An 18828-nucleotide genomic window follows, 5' to 3' on the forward strand; every position below is an offset into this window, starting at 1 on the left:
TACAGTGCACTCTGTGATTGCCCAAGCCATGAGCAAAGTGGTGTGCTGATCATGGCAATGGTTCCTGAGTAAGTTTATGAGAGCCCTAGCTTTGTTTTTTTTCACCTGAAAAAGAAGAATTAATAATCCATAAACAATCAATTCTCCATAGCCTAAAATTAACACTGAGCCCGTTCTCAGATTCCCATCTAGTTTCAGAGATCAAATGGATTCGAGATATCTCATATGGAGTCCTAATCACAGTGTTTTTTGTCGCAGTTCCTGGCTGACCCCCATCTGTCCATATCACATGTCAATTACTCCTTGGATCAGGTATGCTGCCCAAATAACAAAATGCCTTGGAATATGCTGATATTGTTAGAATAATCTAACTTAAGGGGTATATGACTGGCTCAGTTAGTGGAGTGTGCGACTCTTGATCTTGGGGTTGTGAGTTCAAGCCCCACATTGGGTGGAGAGATTACTTTAACATAAAAAATCTTAAAGAAAAAATGAGGAATTAAAAAAAGAATCTAACCTGGGGCACCTGGGTGGCTCAGTCAGTTAAGCGTCTGGCTCCTGGTTTTGGCTCAGGTCATGATCTCACGGTTTGTGAATTTGAGCTGCGCATCTGGCTCTGCTGACAGTGCAGAGCCTGTTTAGGCTTCTTTCTTTGTCCCTCTTTCTCTGCCCCTCCCCTGCTCTCCCTCTCTCTCAGAAATAGATAAATAAAAACCTAAAAAAAATAATCTAACTTAAGACATTATTTTTGAGAACTTTTTCCTTCTGGATTCAGAACCAAGCATTTTATATCTTGTATGCTTTCCTTGATCAGAGCTGTTTGGAAAGCTCCAAATTTAGTTAAAATCTAATATCTGATATTAACGCTCTATGTTGACTTCAATACCAACAATTATGTTAGCCTCAGAAATAGAAACTGCTTGTATCTGCCATTCTTCCTTTGCAGCCAGCCCTCATATCAGATGGCCTTTGGATACTGGATCTTGGCTGTTCTGTGTTGTTGCCATCATTATGTGACATGGGACTATTTAGAAACAAAAGCAAATCTCCTGAGTCAGTTCTCACTAATTATTTTAATTATTCTCCACTTCGCAGTTCCAGCTCCTTTTCCCCTCTGTCATGGTTGTGGTGGAACAAATTAAAAGTCAAAAGGTGAGAACTTTTTTCTTTGCTGTGGGAAGTGCCAGGGATATAGTCATAATTAATTTCACCTTACATTCTTTTTTGAAGACCATAGTCTTTAGTAGTTTTTATTTATTAGTTGTTTTTTTTAACAATGTCTGCTTGGGTATCATGCTGTCAGAAATGCAAAAAATAAGCTATCACTCCACCCTTAAACACCTCCTGATCCAGAAGATGGGGATGATGTTAATATATGTACCCCAGAATGCTGCCAGGTAAGAGAAAAATGCTAATGGTGATATTTGGAGGTGAGAGCATTTTGCATTAAGGATTTGGAATTGTTGGATATGGATCTTAAGGAGAAGCAGAAAGTTAATCTTTAGAAAGAATAATAGATTTAGGTTAGGTGCTAATTCTTTTGTAAGAATTAGATCATTGGGTAAAACCCGGATGATCCTTTTATTAAATATGCCTATTATCGCAAGTTCTTATTACATGCACTGAAAAGTCAGGGTCCCCAGTACTAGGAGAATGTCTTTTCTGAGCTGAGGTAATAATTGAGTGATAAATCCTTTGAGATTTCACATTAGAAGAAGAATCTGCTAGTCCATAATTGGGTGAAAAAAGACAAATGGATTAAATATGTTTAACTCTGTTTTGTTTTTAAACTGTTGTAATTGTGTCTTAGCTTATTAGGAGTCTTCACCTTGGTAAATATAACTAGTTAACTACTTAATTTGCCAGGTTGCCACTCCATTTTTTTGCTGTATAAGTATAGAAATTTTTAGTGTGCTGCTTTCATTCTGAGCCAGCAAAGCCAGTGGGGGAGGTGCTGTTTGGCCCTTCAAAGCTGATCACCCTCATCAATTAACATTCAACTTTTATTGTGCACTTACTGTACACCAGGCACTGTGCTAAGTGTTTCATGTACTTGAGCACATTCAGTTCTCTAAGGGGTCAGGGAAGTTAAGGAATGTGCTTAGGGTCACACGGATGGTAGGAAATAGTAGAGCTGGGATCTAAACCTGGCTCTGTCTGCCTCGAAAGACTATGTTCTTAACCACTCTACTAAACTGTCCCACACAAGTTGGAGGGGACCTTCTAGGTAAGTGCTGGTAGTGTAAGGGTTTCATGCTTGGCCACACATCTCAGCTGATTTTCAGTTTCCACCGGCCACACGAAGGAGAGGAGAAACTGAGTAGGGGGTGTTGCAGATGGGAAAATCTTCAGTCTTGCCAAGGTGGTGGTCGACAAGCCAGTGTGCTCTGGTTCTAGAGAGTTAAAACGTGAGGTGGTCAAGAACCTGCACCAGGGTGAGAACAGGGATGGTAACAGATACAAGGGATTCTTTTAGAGTGATGGAAATGTTATAAAAGTAGATGATGATGGTGATTGTACAACACTGTTAAATTTACTAAAAGTTGTTGAACAGTACATTTAATTCTGGGTGAATTTTATGGTATATAAATTATACCTCAATAATGGAGTTTTTAAAAAGAGAGAGATTGAGCCTGGGTGGCTCAATCAGTTAAAAGTCCGACTTCAGCTGAGGTTATGATCTCGCTGTTGTGAGTTCAAGCCCCGCGTCAGGCTCTGTGCTGACATACAGCTCAGAGCCTGGAGCCTGCTTCTATTCTGTGTCTTCTGGTCTTTCTGCCACTTCTCTGCTCACGCTTTGTCTCTCTGTCTCAAAAATAAATAAACGTTAAAAAAAAAAAAATAGAGAGACAGAAGGACATAGAAGAAGCAGATTTTTCAGAAAACTGTATACCTTTTAAATAGTGTGGATTAAGCCTTAATCTGAAAAAAAGAGCTTTCTTTACTTCTTAGCTTGGAATTTTAACTATGAATGATTCTAGTTTCTCTAGTGCAGTACTTCTCAAACTTCATTTTACATTAGAATCATCTGGAATAGATGGTTAAAACCATGTGGAAAGGCCCTGTCACGGGGATTCTGATTCAGTAAGCCTGGAGTTGGTCCCAAGAATTTGCATTTCTTACAAACTCCCAGGTGCTGCTGCTGTTGGGGGTGTATGGATGAGGTGGGGAAGAGTAAGTAGAGTGGAGGGTCCGTATTTTTTTTTTTAAATGTTTTATTTATTTCTAGGAGAGAGAGAGAGAGAGACAGCGTGAGCAGGGGAGGGTCAGAGAGAGAGGGAGTCACAGACTGAAACACGCTCCAGGCTCTGAGCTGGCAGTCAGCACAGAGCCCGATGCGGGGCTCGAACCCACGAACCGCGAGATCGTGACCTAAGCGAAAGTCGGCCGCTTAACCGACTAAGCCACCCAGGCACCCCAAGAGGGTCTGTATTTTAGAGAATAGCTGTTGTGATACTGTGATCTATAATAAAAATTTATAGGGGCACCCGGGTGGCTCAGTGGTTTAGTGTCAGACTCTTGATTTCCACTCAGGTCGTCATCTCACAGTTTTGAGATTCTCCCTCTCCCTTTGCCCCTCCCCTGCTCATGCTCTGTCTCAAAGAAAAAAAAAAAAGATTATATATATTTCATCTTCATCCCCATTCTGGCACATAGCTTCTAAAACCTTTGGAATATCATAAGTGATAAGAATGATAAAGGTGTCTTGGTATTCATAATTAGCCACACCTGAGTCTGTGGTAATAAAATGATTTTTGGACAGCACCTGAGGATTGGCTGGTTGCCAGGGGAACCAAGCATTTGATTGGAAGAATACCCCTGACCTCTTTGGAGAAGGGGCTGGGGATTGAGTTCAGTCACCAGCAGTCAGTGATTTAATCAATTGTGCCCATGAAATGAGGCCTCCTTAAAACCCAAAAGGACTGGTCTCAGAGAACTTGTAGGTCGGTGAACCACAACACTTCTTGAGGCTGCAATGCTGGGCCCACGCTCTACGGGGACAGAAGCTCCTTTGTTCGGAAACTCACAGTATGCATCTCTTCATCTAGCTGTTGATTCATATCTTTAGAATGCTTTTTAATAAACAGGTAATCTAGTGAGTAAACAGATTTTCTGAGTTCTGTGAGCCGCTCTAGCAAACTAATGGAATCTAAGGAAAAGGTCATGGGAACCTCTGATTTATCAGCCAGTCAGTCGGTCCTGGACTTGAGATTAGTGTCAGAAGTAGAGGGGAGGTCTTGTTGAACTGACCCCCTTAACCTGTGGAATCTGATGATGTTCTGGTAGTGTCAGAATAGAGTTGAACTGGGACACCTGGGTGGTTCAGTCGGTTAAGCGTCCAACTTCGGCTCAGATCATGATCTCCTGGTTCATGGGTTCAAGCCCCGCATCGGGCTCTGTGCTGACAGCTAGCTCAGAGCCTGGAGCCTGTTTCAGATTCTGTGTCTCCCTCTCTCTCTGACCCTCCCCTGCTCATGCTGTCTGCTCGCTCTCTTTCTCTCTCTCTCTCAGAAATAAATAAAACATTTAAATTAAAAAAAAAAAAAAGAATAGAGTTGAACTGTAGGACACCCAGGTGGTGTTAAAGAATTGCTTTGTCGTGTTGGCAAAACCACCCCTGCGTACGTTGGAATTAGAGTCAGAATTATATGTAGATCTTCAGCCTCATTATCTGCTGGACTGTGCTCTCTGGGTTGAATATAGAATATGAGTTTGTCCTACATGCACTGTTAAAATGGAATCTAGTTTGACAAGGTTGTATTTTGCACAGATTCATGGTTGTCAAATCCTGGAAACTGTATACAAACACAGCTGTGGAGGTTTACCCCCTGTTCGAAGCGCACTAGAAAAGTAAGTTAAGGCTTAATGGGGATTGGGGGCAGGAGTGGGTGATCATTGCACTTGTTTTATTTTCAGGTCATCTCAGGTTTCCCTCTGGGAAAAGTTAAGACCAGGATAGAAAAGACCCATGTACAATGGCTCAGAAACTGCAAAAAGAATGTTTAGGAAGTGTTGAGGATCAAAGCTAGGATCTAGTCACCTAGATGATCTTGAAGCAGTGCTCTTTAATTTGGGGAGATCATTATCCTTGGAGAATTTCCATGACATGTGTCAGATAATGTAGCTATATCTAAATGTGTGCTTTGAGTAGCTGGCATTCCATATCAAGATCCTTAAAAATGTTTATACTTTATAATTCCATAATGCCATTCTTAGGAATTATATCCTAACACCTCTTCAAAAGAAGAAAATAACCATATGCAGAAACATTCACTGCAATGTTGTCTGTTATATCAGGACATTAGGAAATTACCAGCAGCAGCAGAAAGCTAAATAAAGGTATATTCACTTGGTGTTCTATAAAGGTAAAATTAAAATGAAAAATACTGTAAATATAAATATTGTCGAAACCTCCAAAAGAAAACTTGCCAGAACATGCTTCAGGGACTTAATTCTCTATTATTGGGCCTTTTTTTTCCTAATAGAAGAATTGCATTTTGATTGTAGAAAATCCAGACCTGCAAAGAGAAGAAATAGATTTTCTAATCTTTGAGATACCAAATTTAACTTTTGCTGTATATTCTCTACAGTTTCTCTATAAATATACATAGTTTTTATGCATGGAATATAAAATCTTACATAGATCCTGTGATTAAGTGCATGTTATATATTTGCAGGACCAAATTTTATAGACCAAAAACTCAAATGTGCAAAATGTAAATGGCCTCCAATTTGATTTTTTTAACTATTTTCTTAATGTTTATTTGTATTTGAGAGTGGGAAAGAGACAAGTGTGAGCAGGGGAGGGGCAGAGAAAGAGGGAGACACAGAATCTGAAGCAGGCTCCAGGCTCTGAACTTTCAGCACAGAGTCCAGTGTAAGACTCGAACCCACGAACTACAAGATCATAACCTGAGCCAAAGTCAGAAGCTTAACCGTCTGAGCCAGCTATGCACCCCTCACCCTGATTTGATTTTTTTTGTGATAGATTCCATTCAGTTAGCTTATTATAAATAGCAGATTCAAGCTCTTATAGTTTCTTTTCTCCCCAAGTTATTTTGAAAATTTTCAGATCTACAGAAATTTGAAAGAACAGTATAATAAATACCGTATTTCACCAGCTGTTAACATTTGGCCACATTTGATTTTTCTCTTTCCCCCTATATGAACTATGAAATACATATATATGTAAATATATATAAACATACACCCATGCACACCACATTTTTTTGCTAAATCATTTGAAAGCAGATACAATGCTTAACTTATAAATACTTCAGCTTGTATCTCTTTAGAAAAAAGGCTTATACAATTTAAATTCCCTTATATAACCTCAATATCCTATCATACCCCCAAAAGTTAAGGTTAATTCAACAATATATTTTCCAAAAATAAATCCAAATGTCTCCAGTTGTCCCCCAAAAGTCTTTTATCATTGTTCTGTTTTGTACTCTCAGATGCAGTCTGCCCTCTCCTGTGGCTTTTGGCAGTCACCTCTCTTTAGTCCTCTTTCATTTGGAACAGTGCCCTTCTTTGCCTTTTAAATCTTTGATGACCTTGACATTTTAAGAGTCCTGACCAGTCCAGTTTAGAGGCACGTTTTCGGGGAGCTTGGGTGGCTCATTTAGTTAAGCATCCAACTTCAGCTCAGGTCATGATCTCGTGGCTCATGAGTTCTAGCCCGGCATCAGGCCCTCTGCTGATGGCACAGAGCCTGCTTTGGATTCTCTGTCTCCCTCTTTCTGTCTTTGTCCCTCCCCTGTTTGCATGCTCTCGCTCACACTCTTTCTCTCTCTCAAAAATGGAGATTTAAATTTAAAAAATAGAGGCACATTTTCCTCTTTGTAACTAAGATGTTATCTGGGGAATGATCCTTTGAGACCATGGGAATATCCCTTTCTCCAGCAACCTTTCTGCATTTTATAGGATTACACTTCTTCAGGTATACCTGCCTCTCACATAGTGCATCTACTCTCCCTATGTGACTCCAACAAAAATAAAACAAAACTATGTTAGCCAGAAAGATGCTTATAGGCACATTTAATTTTAACAAAAATCCTGTTTTGAAACTCCTTTATACAAAAGGAGGAAAGAAAATGTGCCTCTTCTAAAAACCCAGCAGAATATTTACTGAACGTTCAGACTTCAGCATGTAGACTACAGGTGTGGAAATTTAATCGCTTATGTCATCCACAAACATTTAAGGTAAAATAGCACAATTATTTTTAGCCTAATTGGTCATTTCCCTTCTGAGTCATCCGACCTCTGTTCTGTTGCAGTTCAGAGCACGTTCTCTGTGCAGATGTGCGCTTTAGCGTCTGCTTCTCTCAGGCCCCTCCTTTACTCTCCACTCAGGATCCTGGCCGTGTGTCATGGGGTCATGTATAAGCAGCTCTCAGCCTGGATGCTGCATGGACTCCTCCTGGACCAGCACGAAGAGTTTTTTATCAAACAGGGTCCGTCCTCCGGCAACGTCGCTGCCCCACCGGAAGAGGACGAGGAGGATCTGGGCATCGGGGGGCTGACCGGAAAACAGCTGAGAGAACTCCAGGACTTGGTGAGAACGCAGCAAGGTGCCTGGTGTACCCTACCAGGAGCCCAAGGAGTAGACAGCTAGATGACCGTTCAGTGATTTCTGCCCCTGTCCCCAGCTCCTCCGAGTCGAAGCACCTTTCACAGATCCTTTAGATATAAACACTTGAACTTGGCTTTATCTTAGCTGCATTCTTCATACCTAACTTAATGTGAGACTACAGAATAGAAAAAATATTTATGAGATTCCTTTGTTTCCCCTTGTCCCCTTGTATATGCATTTATGAGGTTAGTGAGACTTTTAGGTAGTCGTGTAGTTACCCTATAGCTTTTTTTTTTTTTTTTTTTTTACAAATAGTTTATTGTCAAATTAGTTTCCACATAACACTCAGTGCTCATCCCCAAAGTGCCCTCCTCCATGCCCATCCCCCCTCCCCCCCACATCCATCAGTCCTCAGTTTTTGTCAGCATTCAATAGCACTGCTAGGAATTTACCCAAGGGATACAGAAATGCTGAGGCATAGGAGCACATGTACCCCAATGTTCATAGCAGCACTCTCCACAATAGCTAAAACATGGAAAGAGCCTAAGTGTCCATCAACAGATGAATGGATCAAGAAGATGTGGTTTATCTATACCATGGAATACTACATGGCAATGAGAAAGAATGAAATCTGGCCATGTGTAGCAACATGGATGGACCTTGAGGGTGTTATGCTGAGCGAAATAAGTCAGGCAGAGAAGGACAAATATCATATGTTACCCTATAGCTTTTAAGTGCAGCTTGGAATTTCTATTAGAGTCCCAGAAGTCCTATATTGTCTTTATTCATCCATCAATCTATTTATTCATCCGTTTATCCTGCTACAGCGTTTTATTGAATGCCTGTTACAGGCCAGGCACTGTTCTAGGAGAGTTACTGGGTGTTTAACTGAGTAGATGAATAAAAGGTAGCAGACCCTGTGCTTAAGGAGCTTATTATTTAGTGGAAGACCCAGAAAAATAAACAGTGAATTACAGTGTATGAAGTGCTTTGCAAAGAGCAGGTATGGGTGTTCTCAGAACTTAGAGTAGCTAGAGAAGGCTTTTCAGTGGAATGCATGTCTAAATTTCAAAGAGTTTGGGAGGAGAGGTTAAGAAATGTTCCAGGCAGAGGGAAGGATGTATAAAAAGTAGAGACCATGAAAGACCTGGCTTATTTGAGGAACCTGTAGTAATTCAATTGAAATGGTCAAATAAAGGCTGAACTACAAAGTACTAGAGACAGTGGAGGGGAGGGAGGAAGTGGAAATTGATGACCATGTTGAGGTAAGATCACGTAAGCCCTTGTAATCAGTGGGAAGGGATTTGGACTTGAACCTCAGAAGAGCTGGGAGCCGTTGAAGAATTTTAGGCAAGAGGTTAACAGTCAGACTTTACCATAGATGACTCTGGACACTTTGTGGGGAAATTGTTTTTTAAAAAATCAAGGGTCACCTGGGTGGCTCAGAGCATTAAGCGGTCGACCCTTGATCTGGGCTCAGGTCATGATCTCCTGGTTCATGAAATCAAGTCTTACATCAGGGTCTGCTCTGACAGTGCAGAGTCTGCTTGGGATTCTCTCTTTCCCTCTCTCTCTGTCCCTCCCCTGCTCATGCTCGCTTGCTCTCTCAGAATAAATAAATAAACATTAAAAAAAGAATCAAGACTAGCAGCAGGTAGGTCAGTTAGAAGAATGCTGGGGACACTTAGGTGAAAAATAATAGTGGCCTAAACCAAGGGTAGTAACAGCAAATATGGAAAAGAATAGAGAGGATTGAGAGAGATTTAGCAGGTGGAATGGGTAGACTTTAGTGATTGGAGAGGAGTCCAGAAGAAGAGTCAAGAATGACACCTAAGTTTCTGCCTTCAGTAGCTAGGCAGGCAGAGATGATAAGAAATGTGTATGGCAGATACTGAGGGAAGAGGATGGATTGAATATTGGACATGTTGAGTTTGAGGTACTTGCAGGAAGTGTTTTTAACCTGGGGCTCACAGGTGGCTTCAGGAGGTTCTGTGAAATGTATGTTTCTATAATTATCTGGAAGGTCCATAGCTTTTATAATGTAGAGTCCTAGGATGTAAAAAGATTAAAAACAGCTGTTATAATGATGAATTCAGTGACCGAAGAAGATGAGATTGTCTAAGGAGAGTGAGGAGAACAAGAGGAAAAGGGTCTGGGCAATCCCTCGAGGACCACCAGCACTGGAACACCAACCAGATAGGGCGAACAGCAGAGCTCAAGGTCAGGATTGTGGAGCCCAGAGTTCCTGCTGCGAGGTGGAGGATGAGGATCAAATCCAAAGCAAGTCTTTGTGTGTCAGAGTCAGCTGGAGAATATATTAAAACACTGATTGATGTCTAGGCCTCATCCCCCAAACTTTCCTAGATCTGTGGAGGGGCTTGAAAATTTGCATTTCTAACAAGTTTGCAAGTATGGCTGATACTGCTGAACCACGAGCCACAGTTGGAGAACTGCTTGGCTAAATCACTGGGGTTACGTATTAGTAAAGAGCTGAGGGCGCCTGGGTACCTCAGTCCTTTAAACGTCTGATCTCACAGTTTGTGGGTTTGAGCCCCATGTTGGGCTTTGTGCTGACAGCTCAAAGGCTGGAGCCTGCTTCGGATTCTGTGTCTTCCTCTCTCTCTGCCTCTCCACCTGCCCTGTTCTGTCAAAGATAAATAAATATTTAAAAATTAAAAAAATAAAGAGCTGGGTAGAGCAAGCATATGTACAAGACAATAAAGTCACAGACCTCTAGACCTGGAAGAAATAAAGATTCCATGCTACAGGTAGGGAAACAGAATTCCTGACCTACTTACTGCACAGGGTTTTACATAGTAAAGGCAGAGTGAGGACTAAAGTCCTAATGTTAAAAACGACCTTTAAGGGCGCCTGGGTGGCTTAGTCGGTTAAGAGTCAGACTTTCGCTTAGGTCATGATCTCGCGGTTCGTGGGTTCGAGCCCTGTGTCGGGCTCTGTGCTGACTGCCAGCTCAGAGCCTGGAGCCTGTTTCGGAGTCTGTGACTGGCTCCCTCTCTGTCTGACCCTCCCCTGCTCACGCTGTCTCTCTCTCTCTCTCTCCTAGAAATAAATAAAACATTAAATTTAAAACAAACAAACAAAAAAAACCTTTATGATTTCCACCTTGCTCTCCTTCTATCTGAAAATGGAGATGTGTGGACATCTTTTGACTGGTTATTTAGGCATTCAGACTTCAGATTTAAAGTCCTTCTAGAAAATATAAATCATGGGTTGAGAGAGTTAGTGATGTTTTCTTGCTTTCCCCTCTTCATACATCATGTCTGCTACGGATTCTGTCCTGGAGTAGCGCCTGATAGAGGAAGAGAACATGCTGGCACCGTCTCTAAAACAGTTTTCCCTACGAGTGGAGATCTTGCCATCCTACATTCCAGTGAGGGTTGCTGAAAAAATCCTGTTTGTTGGAGAATCTGTCCAGATGTTTGAGAATCAGAATGTAAACCTGACTAGGAAAGGTAAAACTCTCCTTGCCCTATGTACCCTGTCTTCAAAAACCCTTTCTCATTTCACCCAAAGAAGGCCCCAAAAAATGCCTGTTCAGAGTGAATGGCTGCTAAAGTTTACAGAATTGGCAGCACATCATGACAGGCTTACATGAGAAGCGGGTGAAGGAGTCACATGACTGGGATTGGAAATCCTTGCCTGTCTCTCTGCTCTCTGCCTTCCTTTAAAGCACCTTCCCTATTTTGCAGGATCCATTTTGAAGAACCAGGAGGACACTTTTGCTGCAGAACTGCATCGTCTCAAGCAGCAGCCACTCTTTAGCCTGGTGGACTTTGAGCAGGTGGTGGATCGTATCCGTAGTACCGTGGCCGAGGTTTGTATTTCACAGTATATTTGCTTAGCGAGAAAACAGATTAGTTCTCCAGAAACTGAGTACCTGACTTCTGTTGCTTCTTGATGTGTTTAGAACTCAGCTTGGAGGGAATTGTTTTCAAGAGTTGAAGGGCAAGAAGTTTTCATTGTTGTTTTTTTTAATAATGTTTGTTTATTTTTGAGAGAGAGACAGCACGAGGAAGGGAGGGGCAGAGAGAGAGGGAGACACAGAATCCGAACCAGGCCCCAGGCTCTTCACAGAGCCCGACGTGAAGGTCAGACTCATAAACAGATCATGACCTGAGTTGAAGTCAGATGCTTAAGCAACTGAGCCACCTGAGTGCCCCAAGAAGTTTTTAATAATAGAGGCAGAACTTCTTTAGTCTTTTCACACCTGACAGGAGTTGGCTAGTTCGCTACTTACTTGAATAAAGGGAGGGCTCACTTTCAAATTCAGACCATTAGCATTTGGAATCTGTCAGTATAGTTGGCAGTAACTGTAAGGAATCAACTGATTCTGGGTAAATTTAGCATCTCACTTATATTTAAGATGGCTTTACTGCTAAGTCTTTCATTTATGGATATAATAACCTTATGAGGAATGTAGAATTAGCATTATTTTTCCATTTTTTTAATAAATGAATGAAATAGAAAGCTAACTTGTCTAGCGTTGCACAGTTAGTAACAAAGGTGACATCACAAACAGGTCTTGTGACTCCTATTCAGTGTTCTTTTTTTTTTTTTTTAATGTTTATGACTGAGAGAGGCAGAGCACGAGTGTGGGAGGGGCAGGGAGAGAGGGAGACACAGAATCTGAAGCAGACTCCAGGCTGTGAGCTATCAGCAATGAGCCCAACATGGGGTTAGACCTCACAGACTGCGAGATCATGACCTGAGCTGAAATTGACTGCTTAACCAACTGAGCCACCCAGGCAACCCTACTTCGTTGTTCTTAAGTGAACTGTGCTTCATCCACCAACTTAAATTGTGACCAGTGATTTTTCAAATGGGCATCTGTTCTGTGGCTTAAAATAAAATTTGCCTCCCAGGTGTGTGATAATGTAAAATGAGATCTTTGTCAGGCAAATGTTTTGTTTGCTATTATTAGTGGTTTTCAAGTTTGCCTGTGCATAGAATTGCTTCGGAAAATCTTAAAACGTGCATTTGTATCAAATCTTCACCTCCAGAGATGCTGACATGTAGATCTACATCAAGAGGGAGCGAGTAGTTACTTGCATTTATACCATCCAACTAGACAACCAACCAACAAACCGCTGCAGGTGATTTTGAAGTGTACCTGGTGCGCTGGCTGCGGTATCTAGAACTGCTAAGAAGTTTAGCATCAGATATCCTCACATTGGAAACATAGTAATCATTCATGAATGTGATTTCCTTTTCCAGTCTCTGTCCCAAAAATTCTTGGCATGGGAGACAGAGCTGTGATGTAGACGGAATATTACATCTTAAGGTATCAGTCACTTCATTTGATTCTTTGTGGGCAACTAAAGATCTACATGCTCTTGTCCCTTTGTAATGTCAAGATGCTGCTCCTCCTCCGTCTGTAGCCAAGACCGCTCTAGTCTAAGGGACGTTTTCTTTTATGAAATCTACTTCTGTTCTCTTATTATTCTTGTGATAACTCTGGAATTAATTTGTGAAGGAAAGTAAAATCTTAATGAATAATACAAGATTTCAAAAATGTTTTTTTCTTGTGAAATTCTGAAATGCAGATATTGCTAGAAATTACATTTCCAGTTTGTAAAAAATTACAGACGAAGAGCTGAAGTTGAGACTCTTTGAAGTCTTTTAGAATTGTGGCTAATAGGCTTTTTTGAGAGGTATTATCTTAACACTGATAACAACTTACAGTAATGAAAATAGAGTTTCCTTTTTAGAAGGAAAAAGCGAGGAGTGTCTTACAAATACATGTCATACTCGTCCCCTTTTTGTTTTCTCTCTCCCTCCTTTTTGATTTTTTTCAAAAGTATATTATGCTATATGAATTTCTTTATATAAAGTTCAAAAACAGTTAATATAAAGTTTAATAGAAATGTTCAAGTACAGAACTAATCTGTTGTTAGATGTCAGGATCGTATTTGACCTTTGGTCAATAGAAAGGGCAGGAATAGGGCTTTTGGGGTGCCGCTTACACAGGTGTGTTCAGTTGGTGAAAATTCTCCAAGCTGTAAACTTCTGATTTGTGTACTTTTCTGTATGTTGTTTTAGTATTTGAGTGAAAGATTTTTAAATTAATTCCTAGATATGTAATAGTTGGTTAATTTTTTAGTTAGCTACTGTTTTTATGTAGAGAAGGAGCAGTATTAATTTTTGTGCATTGATCATCTGCCTGACCACTTAAAGTGGTTTTTTTAGTTCTCATAGTTTGATTTTTCTAAGTCATGATGGTAGCATTTGCAAGTAAGATTTACTTCCAGTTTTAGACTTTTGATTTCGTTTTTTTTTTTCTTACACTCTTGGATTTCTAATACTAAAACAGCTCAAGTGACAGTTGATATAAATTGTGCAGGCAATGCTGGTAAAGGCAATGATGAGCATTTTCAGTATGTTGGCTCTTAAAGGTCATGAACCTTCAGTTTCTCTCTTACGCTAATGTTTGCTGAAGGCCTTTGGCACATAAGTTTCTTCTTCTTAATTTGCTATGAGTTTTATTCCTAAATAGATAATGAATTTTATCAGCTGCATTTTCTAGGTCAACTATGGTGCAGTTTCTTGCTCAGAGTCCTTTTTTCCTTTAGTCTACTCATATGGTAAATTCTGGATTACATTTTCAGATGTTGAATCTTCCTGAGATAAAGTGTACTTGAACATTTTATTTTTTTAATACACTGTAGGATTCGGTTAGCCAATACAGCACTTGGAATTTTTGCATCTACGTTTACTAGTGAAATTAGACTTTCCCTGTTTTGTTCTCATGTGGTTATGGAATAAAGAATGTAGAAACCTCAGGAAATGAGCAAGGTCTCTATCACTGTTTTCTGTTTTCTAGAACAATTAATATAAGACAGGAGTTGTTACTGAACGTTTCATTGAACTTACCTGAAAACTTATCTAAGCTAGTTGTTTAACAAGGGGAAATCTTTACCAATTGAATGAATTTAAATCTATGTTAATCTGTTCAGGATCATGATTTCTCATACCAATTTTGGTATTTTCTACTTTTCTAGAAAGACCCATTTCATCTCCATTTAAGTTTTTAGAAACTCTGTCTGTAACTATATGTTTTGCTTTGTATTTTCTTTTAATCTTTTACTGTTGAGTCCTGCTAATCTTTTCAAAGAACCAGCTTTTGTTTTTATTACCTTCTTTTTTCCTCTATCTCATTGATCCCTGTTTTTAATTTTTTCTTTTCTTTTTTTTTTTTTTTTAAGTTTTCTGTTACTCACTACCAATTTCCAGGGTTGAAACCTTGATTTTCTATTTGTAACCCCTATATCCTAGGAAGTCTATTACATAAAGCTTTCCATATTGCTTTGACTGTGTCTCACAAGTTTTTCTGCATGGAGTGTATCCATTATCATCCTGTTCTAAATGATTTTTTTAAGTTTATTTTGAGAAAAATATGGAATGCTTCATGAATTTGCATGTCATCCTTGCACAGGGACCTTGCTAATCTTACCTGTCATTCCAGCTTTAGTGTATGTGCTGCTGAAGGAAGCACTCTTAAATAATTTCTGATTTTCTTTTTAACCTCAGCTATTTATTCAGCTTTGATTTTTATTGCAGTATAGTTGGAAAACATATGTCTATAGATCGGTCCTTTGGAGTTGAATGAGGCTTCCTTTATGGATTGATGTAGGGCCCATTTTTATTTTTAGTTTTTAATTCTGCATGTGCTCAGCAAGTGTATAGTCTGTGAGTCTAGAGTTCTATGCATGTTCCAATGCCTCATTTCCAGGCATTGTGTTAGGTGTGTGCCTATTTCTAATGAATATATATTTATTTATTGTTTTTCCTTTTATGTGTATGTAATATTCTCTATCACTTATGATATATATTTTTAATATATATATATATAAATATATACCTTTTTTTTTTTTTTTTAAGTACGTGCCACGCCCAGCGTGGAGACCAACTCATGACCCTGAGGTATCAAGACCTAAGCTGAAATCAAGAATTAGGAGCTTAACTGACTGAGCCAGCGAGGCACCCCTTAAATATGTATATATAAATATATATTTTTTTAATGTTTTATTTCTTTTTGAGAGCAAGACCGACAAAGCACAAGCTGGGGAGGGGCAGAGAGAGAGGGAGACAAAGAATCCAAAGCAGGCTCCAGGCTCCGAGCTGTCAACACAGCGCCTGACATGGGACTCAAACCTACAGACCGCGAGATCATGACCTAAGCTGAAGTCAGACCCCCGACTGACTGAGCCACCTGGGCACCCCAAATACATATACTTTTTTTTTTTTTTTTACTTAAATTCTATTTTATTAGTTAAGTTCATTACCCAACTTTCATTACTTACCTGTATCTTCTTCCATCCTTTATTTTCAACACTTTTTACCCTCCTGGCCCCCAAGCAGCCACTGAACTACTTTCTGTCACCATAGATTAGTTTGCATTTTCTAGAATTTATAACAATGGAGTCAAACAATACATACTCTTTAGGGGGAAGAGGTGGGTCAGGCTGCTTTTCTCATGATTATTTTGAGATTAATCCATGTTGCATGTATCAATAGTTTATTCCTTTTTTTAAACATTTATTTATTTTAAGAGTGTGCGCAGATGAGTGGGGGAGGGGCAGAGACGGAGAGAGAGAATCCCAAGTCAGGGCTCAAACCCACAAACCTGAGATCATGACCTGAGCCGAAATCAAGAGTCAAACACTTAACCAACTGAGTCACCTAGGCACCCCTGTACAAAATCATTCTTTGTAGAAGTTTTCGCTAGAATGAAATTTTACCCCTATTGTATTTTTTTTTCCACAGCATCTCTGGAAGCTGATGGTGGAAGAGTCAGATTTACTGGGTCAGCTGAAGGTAATAGCTTAGCTGCCTTTAAACTCTTGAAATGATGCTGGTGGGCAGTGACTTATTCTCTAGGCTGTCTTGAGAGCAGCAGTGACCTGTACCCAGACTTCCTGAGTGGCCTCACAGGTCCTCGTCCAAGGACACAAACTCTACCTAATATTACAAATGTCTGGAGTACAAAGGTTTGGTGTTTACTTTCTTCTGGCACAGTATTGTGTTGTCACTGGATAAATGATACCAAAGACCCACCCATTGCCCTGCCTTGAGCGGTTGCTAAGTATGTCCCTTTGAAATGCCAAAAGCCTGTATCTTTTTTGGGCTGGGCTCACACTATGAGATTGGAAACTTTCTGTGTAATTGGGCTAGTGAGGAGCTCCTGGCCGTGCTGCATTACTGAATTATAAATTGGAATTCTTTCCACAGATCATTAAAGATTTTTACCTTCTGGGACGTGGAGAACTGTTCCAGGCCTTCATTGACACAGCTCAACACATGTTAAAAACACCACCCACTGCAGTAACTGAACATGGTAATTGGCCTGTGGGCCTGAGAATGACCACTTTATTGCAGTTGTAGGGTTTCTCTTGACTGCTACTGACCTGGTTAGTCTGTTCCACATAAGAGCAGCCTGATGAGTTACGGAGCCATGTTTCCCAAGATGGAAGGCCCTTCAGGTGGGCTGGACACGCAGGTCATTGGGAGTAGCCTCTTGACCCTTCCTGGAAGAGTGGGTGCAAATCAGATATTTTATCAGATTATAGTCCTACCTTCCTTATGGGACATACTGGGACTTAATGCCACTTGTGTTAGAAATCTTTAGGTTGTGAATGATGGAACTTAAATTGAAACTGAACTAACCCAAGTAGAAAAGAAGAATTTATTTGCTACTGTATCTATAACTCCAGTGAGATAGGAATATAGCTCAGCCTCAGAACAACTGAAACTAGGGACATGAATATGGTTAGAATTCTCTTTAACATATTTGTCTGCACCTCTTTCATGCTCTTTGATGGCTTTCCAGTCCCATTTGGAAACATGGCAACAGTTCCCAGGAACTACCTCACGGTGTCTAGTGGAGGAGCCAGATCCAGTCTCTCTGGAGCAAATGAAAAGATTCCAGGAAAGGGTCTTTTTTTTGTTTTGTTTTAATGTTTATTTACTTTTGAGAGAGAGACCGAGGAGAGCAGGGGAGGGGGCAGAAAGAGAGGGAGACAGAATTCCAAAGCAGGCTCCAGGCTCTGAGCTGTCAGCAGAGAGCCTGGCGCAAGGCTCAAACCCATGAACAAGAGATCATGACCTGAGCCTCAAGTCAGAGGCTTAACCGACTGAGCCACCCAGATGCCCCTCCAGGAAAGGGTTTTGATAAGCCCAGTCCAGGTTATATACATACCTCTGCAGCAGAGATGGCAGACATTAATGGGGCACCTGGATGGCTTAGTTGGTTTAGCGGCTGACTTCAATTCAGGTCATGATCTCAGAGTTCAAGCCCTGTATTGGGCTCTGCTAACAGCTTGGACCCTGGAGCCTGCTTCCAATTCTGTGTCTCCCTCTCTTTCTGCCCCTCCCCTACTCACACTCTGTCTCTTTCTCTCAAATAATAAACATTAAAAACAATTTTTTTAAAAAAGATGGCAGACATTAAGATATGCCTCCTTCAGTGAAGTGTTCAGCCTGGACTAATGGGAATGCTCACCGTTCCCATTCAGACTACATGGGAGAGTTGGGTAAGGATCAGAGTCAAAAAAAGAAAATGGAAAACCAACATGGTTACCATTTTTCTAACTCTATAAAATGAGATGTCCACTCTACCCACATCAGACTTTTTTCATCTCAGATATCAGAAAACCCAATTCAAACTCCCGCAAAGGAGAAGAAAACTTTATTCTCATAACTGAGGTCGGAGTATGATGGCTTTAGGCAAAGTCTGATCCAGTGGCTTACTCGATGACGTCAGGACTTGGTGTCAATCCATCTTTCACCTCTGCCTTTTTTCTCAGAGAGGCCTGCTCCGTATGGTGGCAAGACGGCCTCCAGCTAAGCTCACGTCCTGCTAAGGCCTTGTTTATCTCAAAAAAAAAAAAAAAAAAAATCTTTTTCAGTCTGAATAGAACCTCTGTGTTGGCCTGGCTTGAGTCATGTTCACATCCCTGAACAAAATAGTGTAACAAGGTAGAGAATTATGTTCCATTTGATCATGCTTGGGTCACCTGCTTATGCCTAGGATCAGGTTTGTCAACCCCACTGAACTACACAGATAATACTGGGAGGGGTGATTCTCTAGGGAAAACCGGGTGGTGTTAGCAGCAGGAGGAATGCATGCTAGTTAGGCTAAACCAACCTGTCTCCACCGCATCCTGCTGTTAGTGTCTAGCAGGCTGGAGGAAAGTCGGTGGCATCCAGGTCTGTCACGTAGCCTAGTGTTCTCG

At 40.6% G+C, this 18828-nt stretch overlaps 1 protein-coding gene, 1 long non-coding RNA gene and 1 other non-coding gene across 4 annotated transcripts in view; 1 reads left to right on the forward strand and 2 right to left on the reverse strand.

The window, feature by feature from the left end:
- Positions 1-18828, forward strand: part of TUBGCP4 (tubulin gamma complex associated protein 4) — a 37136-nt gene that overhangs the window by 9302 nt on the left and 9006 nt on the right. For both annotated transcript variants that reach the window (XM_039232920.1, XM_039232921.1), the window contains exons 4-11: positions 259-312; positions 1096-1152; positions 4772-4851; positions 7357-7558; positions 10884-11049; positions 11287-11411; positions 16361-16411; positions 16826-16931. In XM_039232920.1, the coding sequence (XP_039088851.1) occupies positions 259-312; positions 1096-1152; positions 4772-4851; positions 7357-7558; positions 10884-11049; positions 11287-11411; positions 16361-16411; positions 16826-16931 (841 nt within the window). The remainder of the gene's footprint in view (positions 1-258; positions 313-1095; positions 1153-4771; positions 4852-7356; positions 7559-10883; positions 11050-11286; positions 11412-16360; positions 16412-16825; positions 16932-18828) is intronic.
- Positions 5449-18828, reverse strand: LOC120232292. Its single transcript, XR_005528532.1, has 3 exons — positions 18741-18828; positions 17002-17121; positions 5449-5519 (listed from the first exon to the last, which is right to left on the reverse strand). It is a non-coding gene; the product is annotated as an uncharacterized LOC120232292 (long non-coding RNA).
- Positions 14985-15089, reverse strand: LOC120232306. The gene has a single exon (XR_005528534.1). It is a non-coding gene; the product is annotated as a U6 spliceosomal RNA (small nuclear RNA).

Source organism: Hyaena hyaena, unplaced genomic scaffold (assembly GCF_003009895.1).
Source record: "Hyaena hyaena isolate Hyena2069 unplaced genomic scaffold, ASM300989v1 scaffold_70, whole genome shotgun sequence".
Taxonomy (NCBI): Eukaryota; Metazoa; Chordata; class Mammalia; order Carnivora; family Hyaenidae; genus Hyaena; species Hyaena hyaena.